The 11381-nt window shown below is 46.2% G+C and overlaps 1 protein-coding gene across 2 annotated transcripts in view; it reads right to left on the reverse strand.

Annotated features, from left to right (window-relative positions):
• The window catches only part of KIAA1549 (KIAA1549 ortholog), a 155257-nt gene that overhangs the window by 85801 nt on the left and 58075 nt on the right, over nucleotides 1–11381 (reverse strand). For both annotated transcript variants that reach the window (XM_017499721.2, XM_017499719.2), the window contains exon 2: nucleotides 3043–5730. In XM_017499721.2, the coding sequence (XP_017355210.1) occupies nucleotides 3043–5730 (2688 nt within the window). The remainder of the gene's footprint in view (nucleotides 1–3042; nucleotides 5731–11381) is intronic.

Raw genomic sequence — 11381 nt, forward strand, 5'->3', positions numbered from 1 at the left:
GGAGGGGAGGGGAGGAGAGGGGAAGGAAGGAAGAAGGGGAGGGAGGGAAGAAGGAACGGGGGAAGGGGAGAGGAGGGGAGGGGGAGGAACTCAAGAGCTAAGCTTGGGGGAAATAGAGGCAGAATGAGAAATCAGAAACAGAAAATCCCTAAAGAGGAAAGCAGGAAGAATACATTGTAAGCAGCCCCACACAGCTAAAGACATCATTGGTCCAAATGTCACTCTGCAAAGTCCCTACAGCCACCACTATGACCTCCACCTTCTCTGGGGAATCTGAGAAAGATATAAAACTGCAACATTAGGATATGAGGACACGAGTCTTTGGGAAAAGGGATCATCAGCAAACAACCCTCTTACAGATCTTTTCCCAAATGTCTAGTTTTCCCAGAGCTAAGAGAAGAGAGGTGAGAGAGACTTCCAGAGGCAGCACAGGGTCAGAAAGGCCCTGGGTGGAAGCGCGGCTCACGCCTCCCAGGGCGTGTGCAGGCAAGTGCTTCCTCCGCCATCACAGACCCCCAGCACCCACAGTGGCTCTGCTTTACCATCACAGAACGCACACGAAGAATCCTTTCAGGGGTACGTGGAGTCACCTCAACCCCTTCACCACACTCTCTAACAGATAACTATGAAAAGGACAGCAAGGTCCAATCTAAATGAAGATGAGAAATGAGCCGTTACTTCCTCTGGGTCAAAGGTATCACCGGGAGCAAATGATGGCACTTATCTCGGCTAAAAGGCACAATTTAAAAGAATGGACACTTACCCGCAACTCTGAACATTCACATAAACTGTTCAAGTGTACTTACAATGGCTGAATTTTACTCCAAAAAGCTGTTAAAAATACATGGATACCTAATAAAGGCACCAAATGTCATTAAGCGCAAACCACATATGGAAGTTAAATCCAGCTATGAGGACTCCTAAAGAAGCTTTCAATAACTCTCTTAATAAGCTGCTTACAACTGACCACTTTGTAACAATTTTGTACCTACTTTGTAATAATTTTGTAAAAAGGAAGAAAAATATCATGTGCATGAATAATGCTTTCCCCTCCTCCCTGGACTGCTCTCATCTTGAGAGTCAAGTTCATGATTTTGTTCCAGCTACGTTTCCTAGCATAATTACCTGCTCCTCCCATCACAGTGCCTCATCTCCAGCCATGATGACTGTCTCCTTCCCCAGAAGACACTGTCCCTTCATCTTCAAATGACAATGTTCTATTCTTCCTTTTGTGGGAATCTCCAGTTTCACATTCTTCCAAACCCATCCCTGATCATCCCAAATAGCCACTCTTGGAAACTCCACGGTAACCACCGTTACCCTGTGGCTCAGTACCGTCTTCCTGGGCCCTGAGCTGCTCAAAGGACGGCTAGTATTTTACCCATCTGTAAATCCCTAAAAGCTTCCAGAAGCACTGCACACATACTAAGTGCTCAATCATCCCTTGTCACATGGAATAATGAATGTTTCCCTTTGGGATGTAGGGAGCAAAGGCTGTCCCAGCCTCTTTCTCCAAAACGATTCCCCCAGTACGGTGTTGATCACTGACACGTACCTGCCATCAGGATCCTCGCTCCCACCTGCTTGCTCAGAGGGACGTGGCACTGTGACAGTGAGCAAAGGCTCCCAGCCCCCTGCCCCAACCACAGGAGGGAAAAGACCCACCGTTCTCCTCTTCTTCCCCCTCCACATTCTCTGCTCCTCTCCTTCCTGGTCCACTCCACCCCACTCCTCTACCCCTTCTGCCATTTTTGACTCTTTTCCATTTCTGTGCTCCACTCCTACCAAAATCAACCAAGCTGTGGTTCAGACACAGTCATGGCCCTCAAGACCACACACACCTGTCATCTCTTGTGAGGAGAAAGGCGGAGACCCTGACCAATCAGGCCATCATCACGGGACGTTACCCTTGAAATAAGTCTGTCAGGCATGTCCTTAGGCAGATGCCAGCTTCATGCGGCCACAACAGCCATGCCACTGCAAGGGAAGCTGCTGGCCAGTCTGCTAGCAACCCAGGCTGCCAGGGGAGGGAGCCACAGGCTGAAACTGGATTCAGAGGACATTTAGTTACTCTATTTTTCTTTTCTTTTTTTTCTTTTTTTTTTTTTTTTTTTTTTTTTTTTTTTTTTTTTTTTTTTTTTTTGATGGAATTTCACTCTTGTTGCTCAGGCTAGAGTGCAATGGCACAATCTCAGCTCACCGCAACCTCTGCCTCCTGGGTTTAAGAGATTTTCCCAGCCTCAACCACCTGAGTAGCTGGGATTACAGGTATTTGCCACCACGCCTGGCTAAGTTTTTTGTATTTTTAGTAGAGACGGGGTTTCTCCATGTTGGTCAGGCTGGTCGCGAACTCCCAACCTCAGGTGATCCACCTGCCTCGGCCTCCCAAAGTGCTGGGATGACAGGCATGAGCCACCACGCCCGGCCTCTACTTTTCTTTCCTCAGGACCAAAGTACCATTTATAGGGACTTATGAGAGCAAAATGCAGTCTGCTTTCAAAGAAAAGTAAGGAGAGTAAATGCGTAAGAAATTGCAAGGGTTACCCTTACGTAGTTGCCCAACTCATTGATTGAACTAAACAAAAAAGTGTTTTGCTTAAACTATGTCATCTATGCACCTACTGGGTTATGGCAGGACAAAGATCCTACCAAGAACTTCCAAGGCTTGTTTAGGTCTTGGATTTGTTCTAATATTTGTTCTCCTTGTGACTGCTGACTAATAGGCATCATCCCGTGCGTGCTCTGATGTGGCAGGCGGGGCGGAGTGTGCTGCAGGCACTAATGCATTTATATCTGAATATCAGCCCAACGAAGCAGGTTTAACTAAGCCCCTTGTTGAATGGGTGAGGTAGCAGACGATTAGAGGGGCTCAATAACTGTCCCGAGAACTCGCAGGAGGTAAGTGGAGGAGTGCTACCTGGGAGTTAGCTGAGCCCAGCGCCTCTGCTCTTAACCGCAAAGCTCCAGGCCCCAGAGGCACTGCGCACAAGCTCCTTAGAAAGACCGCCCACCCCAGAGAGGCAGCAGGAAGCTGGGCCTTACCAGTTGTGATCAGATAGGCATCAGGGACTGTGATATCACAAACATATGGCGGCTTGGCGGTGGCCAGTGTTGGCGTGTCGACTGTTGCTTTGAGAGTGAAGGCAGTCACGGGATGCAGGGACGGCAGGGGAGGGGCCGCGCTGCTCTCTGAGGGGCTCTGACTTGGGGCGTCGCTCATCAGCATGGAGTCAAGGGGACCAGCAGTGGCAGCACCGGTGCTGGCTGGGCTCACTTCCGTGGAGCTGTTCAGTGGCACCTCTGTGGGTGTTAGCAATGGGTCCACGGTGGTCAGCTCTGTGGGCAGAGGGAAGGGGGTCGCTTCAGAAACAAACGAGGACCCTGCTGGCGGGTACGTGTCAGTGATCAACACTGTGCCAGTGGGAATGGCTTTGGAGAAAGAGGCTAGGACAGACGCGTGACCGTCTGTAGCACTGATTTGATCGTCAGGAGGTGTCAGAGTTGAGAACAAAGAAAACGCAGGTAAAATGGGCGTTGTGTGGACAGTGGTCAATGGCGAAGTTGCATGAATCCCGGCAGTCAAGATGTCAAAAGACCCAGAGCTGGGGGGCACCAGTGTGGTGACTGTGGATTCACAGAAAGAGAGTGAAGACTCAAGATAGGAGGTAGTTTCAGTGAAAGCTGAGGTAAAATGAGCTTCTGAATCCATCAGTGAAACCATCGACGCTTCAACAAACTCCAGAGAATCAGAAGGGAAGCTTGACCGTGGCGATGCTTTGGAGAGGCTAGGTAGGAAAGTGACGGTGTTTAAAGGCAGCTCAGAACTTGGCTGCAGCTGCGAAAACTCAAGATCTGTGGAGCTGGGAAGAGACAGCTGAGATGACTGTAGATCACTCGAGTGGAACAATCTAAATGTCTCAACTAAGGTAGAAAAAGGCTGAGACATGAAGGGGGACAGGTCACTTGGCATCAGAGACAGAGACGCTTCCGAAGGTGAAGAGATGGAGCTACTGAGTTCCAGCGGGGGCGTTGAGAAAAAGCTGGATGCGAAATCCAAAGCACCTCCGGGTTTATAATCGGAAAAACTGGAAGAACCTTGGTCAGAGAAAAGTGAAGACTCCACTGAAGGAACCACGCTGTAAGGCGTAAAAACACTCGGGTCTCTGACGGCAGGCGATGGTGTGTTTTTGTTAGCTATGGCAGAGAGAGATGAGTCAAGGAGAATGCTGGTGATGACCGAGACGAATGTAGTGGTCACGCTGGACGGTATCACCTGCGTTTCCGCAACAGAGGAGGAGCCAGCAGCAGAATGGAGTGACACCGGCACAGAGAGGTGGCCATGCGCAGGGGGGGCCTGCGTGGTTGTAACACTGCTCATATCCACCTCGGCGGAAACACCAACACTCGTCTCTGAGATTTCCATGGATCTGGAAGAAAGTGGGACCACAGGTCTGGAGGGGAAAAGCATATTAAACACTGGAGGTTCTTCCTCAAATTCAGAGAAGTCTGCTACGATGCTACTCATTAGAGAGATGCTGCTTTCTTCCAGCACGGTCACTGTCAGGGTCTCTGCACCATCCCCTGATCCCACGTCTTTCTCCACGAGGCTCGTGGCCAGAACGTGCTGAGGTGAAGCCACAGTGCAGGCTGCGCACCAAGTGTATGGTCTGAATGAGGACACCGGGCTCAGGAGGGGAGTGCTGGCCACGGCACTGGACAGAGCTGAATGGCTGAGCAATTCTGATGTCTTGCTGGAGTCACTAGGGAGAAAGGGCTTAGAAGAAACATCAGTTGGTGGAGCAAAAAAGGACACAAATGCAAGAGAGGCTGAAAGCAACGCAGAATGTGTTCTGCCAAATCCAAGGGCAGTGTGTGACGCAGTCACAGTAGAGTATGTTCTTGGAGAGGTGGTTTCTTCTAGACTTTGACGGAACACAGTGGTCACATCAGGGTATCTGTCTGTACTTGTGGCCCAAACCTCCTCTGGAGGCTGTGAGACCTCTCCCAAGGAGGGAAACGGTCTAGTAATGCCATTGCCTAATGGCTGCGACATTAAAGACCAGGAGCTTAAAAAAAGGGGGGTTTCCACACCCTCTGTTAGGGAAGCCACCATCTCTGGCAGAGTCCTGCCTGATAAATGACTGTAAGCATCAGTAGGATAAAGCACCAAATTCCTGCCAGGAGTTGGAACAATGCCCTCAGAGGTGTGAAAAGCTGACCGAAAGGCGTGGAAATGACTGGCGGACTCAGCATATGCTGCTGGTTGTCGCGTTGTGTTCTGCCAGCCCGATGTCACTTCTTCATCTTGTAAAGAAACCATGGGTAACGACGGAGTGAGCATGGGTTCCAACGCTCCCCTGGGCAGCCCCGGTGGGCTGACAGTGATATACTGTATTGGAGAAACCATCCGCGGAGTGGCCCAGTGAGTATCTGGCAGAAAGTTATCCATCTCATCGTCATCGACGGCCACCTCATTACTCGTCACTGACACGTAAGTTGCCACAAAGATGCTGTGAGCTGCTGTACTTTCGGTCTGTTTTCCTTGGTTAAAAAAGGCTGTATCAAAAGTAGTGGCAGGTGGCGGGGCTGTGACATGGAGAGGACTGCTGTGCTGGGACTCTGGTGTGGTTTCTGTTAAGGCCACTTGTGCAGCGCTGTGCCCAGTGCTTTTCTTCAGCACGAGCTCCACGGAGTATAAGGAAAGGTTGTGCTGTTCCGGAGAGAGCTCATCTATCGGGAAAATCAGAGCTGGGTTAGTGCAATGCATTGGAAGCCACGTGGCTAACGTTTTGTTTCAGGCATGAGAATTTACTCATCCAACAAACATCCATTCACTATAAATATCCATGAACCACTGTCAGAAGTTAAACAGCTAGTTGGAAACCAGAAATTGACAGAATTACCATCAGGACAATATCTGCAAATATTCCTAAACTTGGCCACTGTTTTTAACCTAAGCTGTGTGTGTTTGGGGGTGCGAGGGGGTGATTACACATTTACATAGTTTTTCCCACAGAACCATGGGATACCAGAAACAGAGGAGGCTGTTTAGTCCATTTTCTCTCATTTATGACATGAGGAAAGAGAGATTTCCCAAAGGTAAATAAATCAATTTTAAGACCACCCAGACAGAGTGGAGCTGGAATCTGAATATAAGGCTGCCTTGACTCCAGAGCCTGCGTGTTTTCTCTTCCATGATAGAAGCTGGCTTCTAAGAGAAATGAACACAGCAACTCATTACATCAGTCACTACCCAAGTAAGAGGGCTCCCTCATTCCCCAACTGTGCTCCCCAACACAGTGGCTGAGGCTTCTACATGAAGGCCCCAGGCTTCCTGCAGTCCCAGCTTCCATCATTTCCTGCCCCTCTCTCAGGCCTTCCCAGCTATGCTCTGGAACCTGGCAGTTCCCCAAACCCAAACACCCTGTGGCCTCCACGGCTGTGCACATTCTCACCGCCACCTGGAATGTGCTTCCCTGGTTCTCTACCTGGATGGCTCCTGCTGGCCCTTCAGATGCAGCACAGATAGGAGCTTCATCCTCAACACTCTAAAGCTGGGTTGGCGCCTCGCCCTAGACTTCTCCCTGTCCTTATCATGCCCACCGAAATGAACTGTCTGCTCACTAGATTCTGGGCTTTCTAGACGGGCACTGTTTACCTGCTTCCCCAGTGCCCAGCACAGTAAATGATCTATAGTAAGAGCTCAATCAATAACAGTTCGATAAATGAATGGAATCCAAGGATTATCCCAACATCTGTTCAAACATGTTTATTCCTTAATCTTGTGACAGCTGACATTATCATTTAGTAACCTGAGGCCTCTCCACCTGTAATTCAGATACAACGTAACCTAGAGAAACAGGACAAGTGACAGCCCAGCCACTGATGAAAGTCCAGGGCCGAGGGACTGAGCAACTATCGCAATCCATAACAACATCTCATTTCTCTAATCCCAGCAGTCTATCAGAACGTATCTGTGTGAAATGGTATAAGGATAGTCTTGAGTTCACTCTATTTTTTTTTTTTAAGTAAGTCATTTCTATTCTATTTCTAGCAATATAACAGACTAGAGATCTTAAAACTCTCTACTTCGGAACATTTAAGATTACTTAAGAAAAGTTTGAAAACCATCTTCCAAGTGACTGGATGGCCTGCAAGACAGTAAGGAGAAAGTGCTGAGTGCGGGAATAAAACAGGAGCTGCATTAGGGCAGAGACGGGGGACCCAAGGCAGATACTGGACCAGTTGGCCTGCTGCTTAGGCCACCGGGGACCAAGATACAAGTGTTGGCCTAGACAAGGTAAGAACCCAACTGAAGACCATTTTCCAAAAGTGGAGGCAGGAAGTGTCATAATCTCAGATAAAGAGTGAGTTAGGAGAAAATATGTCCACTTTTCAGAAGACGGCAAAAGCAGCTACTGGCTTCTAATACAGTCTGACTTGAGAGCACCCTGGACTGACTTTCCCTTTTCCCTGTTGGACTCTCCTCAGTCTCTCGCTTCTGTTCCTCAGGATCATGGCCTAGAATAAAATATGCACACAAACCCATGTCTCAGGCTTTGCTTTCTGGGGGTTACATCCAGGTTAAGACACTGCTATGACTTGTATTATGTGCTCCCAATATTCCTATGTTGAAATCCCAGCCCCCAGGATCTCACAATATGACCATATTCGGCAACAGGGTCAGTGGAGATGTAATCAGCCCGGATGAGGTCATACTGAAGTAGGGTGGGTCCCTCATCTAATATACTGATGACCTCATAAAAGGTGGAAATTTGGGATGAGCTCAGTGGCTCATGCCTGTAATCTCAACACTTTGGGAGGCCAAGGCAGGTGGATCACGAGGTTAGGAGTTCGAGACCAGCCTAGCCAACACGGCAAAACCCCATCTCTACTAAAAATACAAAAATTAGCCAGGTATGGTGGCACATGCCTGTCATCCCAGCTACTTGGGAGGCTGAGGCAGGAGAATCACTTGAACCTGGGAGGCAGAAGGTTTGGTAAGCTGAGATCACGCCACCGCACTCCAGCCTGGGAGACAGAGTGAGACTCCGTCTCAAATAAAAGTGGAAATTTGGACACAGACATACACAGAGGTAGAACACCATGTGAAGATGAAGGCAGATATCATGATGATGCATCTACAAGTGAAAGAACGTCAAAGATTGACAGCAAATCACCAGCAGCTAGGGGAGGGCCCTGCAGCAGATTCTCCCTCACAGGCTTCAGAAGGAACCCACACCTTGAACTTGGACTTCTAGCCTTCAGAATGGTGAGACAATAACTTTCTGCTGTTTAAGACAAACAAAGGAAAAATATACGTCTCAACTTTGACTTTGTATAGCTATGGTACGAAACATCGCCCCTGTATTACTTGTATGGTCCTGGCAACTGTATGTTTGAGTCACAATTTAAAATTGACCAGGTCTCTAGCACCTGTCAGAAACTAGCATACATCATGCCCAGAAGAACACACTCACAGCCTGGTTTCAAAGTATTCCTGCAGCTAGAGCTGCAGAGCACAGAATTAGAAATTATACAATACATAGGAAAGCAAAGTACTGTGAACAAAAGTCAAGAGAAATCCCATGAAAAAAATATTTAAAAAAAGGCCAACTAAACTGAATCAGATCTATAAAGACTTTAGATACTGGAATTATGAGATCCATTTTTTAAAGTTCTATACAATTCATTTATAATAATAAAGAGAAGACTGAAAACATGAGTAATGAATAAGAGACTGTAAAAGTCGGCCAGAAATATTTTTAACACATTTAGAAATAAAAATTTTATAATTAATAAATTTTAAACTCAATATACATGTAAAACAGCAATTTAGACACAGCTGAAGCAAGAATTAGTGACCTGTGGGATAGGTCTGAAGAAATTACTCAGAAAAGGGCATAGGGAAACAAAGAAATGTGAAATATCAAAAAATGAAGTTAAGAGACATAGAAGACAGAATAAGACAGTCCAACATACATTTCCTCAAAGTTTTCGGAAAAAAAATAAAAGGGAATAGGGTAGACATAATATTCAAAGGCAACATGCTAAGAGTTTACCAAAATTAATAACGGACATGAACCATTCAATTCAGAAAGACCAAAAAAATCCCAAGGAGAGTGAATTAAAAACAAAACAAAACAAAACAAAACAAAAAAACCCATACCGATACACATAATGATATCACAGATTAAAGACAAAGAGAAATTGTCAAAGCAGTCAGAGAAAAAGGAAACAGCAAACTAAACTAAACTAGCAAAAGTAACTGCCTCACAGAATTAGAAGCCAGATGACAATGAAACAAAATCCTCAAGGGCTGAGAGAAACTATCTCACATCTTAGAGGTGAATAGCCAGGAAAACTCTCTATCAAGACATTTTCAGCTTAACGGTGGTTAAACCAACAGAAGACCCACAGTAAAGGAGCTTCTAAATAAGGATACCCTTCGAGAAGAAGGGTTATTATCTCAGCAAGAAGATCTGAGAATAATGAATAAATCATAAACATATGGACAGATGTGGTGTATCACACCTGTAATCACAGTACTTTGGGAGGCTGAGGCAGGTGGATCACCTGAGTCAGGAGTTCGAGATCAGCGTGGCCAACATGGTGAAACTCCATCTCTACCAAAAATAAAAAATTAGCTGGGTGTGGTGGCATGCACCTGTAGTCCCAGCTACTTGGAGGCTGAGGCAGGAGAATTGCTTGAGCTGGGAGGCAGAGGTTGCAGTGAGCCAAGATTGCACCATTGCACTCCAGCCTGGGCAACACAGCAAGACTCTGTCTCAAAAAAAAAAAAAAAAAAGATAAACATACAGTTAAATCTAAACAAATATTGATGGTATAAATGAACAGTGATACTGCTATGTAATTTGTGAGTTTACAAAAGACATTATTATATGGAATTAAAATAGTCATGCATAGAAGCTATAAGAGGGACAGCCAGAGGTATTATCGACTCACTAGCAGAGCCAGAGATCAAGAGTTAAGACAAAATTCTGTAAATAGATTTTTGTTTCTGTATACCAAAATTTGTAAATAATATTTAGTGCTTTAGATAAAATATTTCTAGCTGGTTCTCCTAGCATCTGAAAGTCACCAACTTAAACCATATATAAAATGCTTAAAGGGTCATATTTCTTTCTCCATCATATGAACTTTTAAAATGAATAAACAATATAAGAAGGATTTTTTTCGTCAATATTTTAAGCTGTTTCACAGCAATACCATAAGGCATTTGTTGTCTTCCACACACCCCAGCTCTAGGATTCCTTGCCTAAGCGCTTGTATTACTTACCCGTCACATCCTGAGCACAGGTGAAAGAAAACATGATACTTATTATGACCACAGTGACCACAGTAAAATGGCAGCCGTTCTTTTCTACAGCAAAGGCTTACAAGTTATAAATGTAAGAAGTAATAACATCACAGTTCTATCAAATCGGGTGCCGCAGAATTCTGAACGTTTTCCTAAGGATAAATCATTTGATGTGTCTGTTTTAAAACTGCTATGTTATCGTTTGTTTTGAAATATTAGATCTGAACAAGGAGCAAGTTCTCTTTTAAAACAAATCACAAACGCATTTGGAAGTGAACTGGAAGACTGCAAGAGATAAAATAACAAAGAAAAGCAATGTTTAGTGGCGAATTTATGAACCTGGGTATCTGATGCAAGCTAGAATTAAATCAACTCTGCCTTCTAAGGACAGGGAACAGGGAAGGCAAAGTGGCCATGGGGACAAAAAAAATTCTCCTGACTAGAAAATGACGGGGACAAAAACTTCGTATTAAGAAATGGAAGGTGTGCCAAGCTGGGATGCGTTTTTTCTTTCTTTCTCTCTACCAAGCCCCAGGAGGGACAAAGCAGCTGCAGTGCCAAGGGGAATCACTTCTGCAGTTAACTCAGGAGGAAACTAGAAAACCCAGGCGAGTCTCTCACAGCATAAAAGGCATCAGGGACTCTAATTTCAAGCCCTGGAGATCAATTTTCAAGCTCTAAAGCGTAGGTTCACAAAAGAGGGAAAGCGTCTCTCTTGGATGACAGAGAAAGGAAAGGGTGAGATGGGTGCTTCTCAGACTGTGACGCCCGCCTGAATGACGCCGGACCCTGGACTCCTGCACCGCTCCCAGCTGACGCGTCCCTGTCACCCACTCCAAGTAGCCAGCGTTGAGGCCTTTTCTGCATTTAGGCAGCAAATCCTTGCTCACTGGGACCCTACCATGCACCTGCACCTGGCCCTGGCCAGCTTCTGGCCATGCTGGACGTCACAGCAGGGAACCGCGTAGCATTCTCACTGCCAGGTCACGCCATTTCCATGATGACACATTAGTGAGGAAGAGGCCCAGCTGTCTCCAAAACTTGTCTGTTTCAGACTCTC

The sequence above is a fragment of the Cebus imitator genome, unplaced genomic scaffold (assembly GCF_001604975.1).
Source record: "Cebus imitator isolate Cc_AM_T3 unplaced genomic scaffold, Cebus_imitator-1.0 Scaffold260, whole genome shotgun sequence".
Lineage (NCBI taxonomy): Eukaryota > Metazoa > Chordata > Mammalia > Primates > Cebidae > Cebus > Cebus imitator.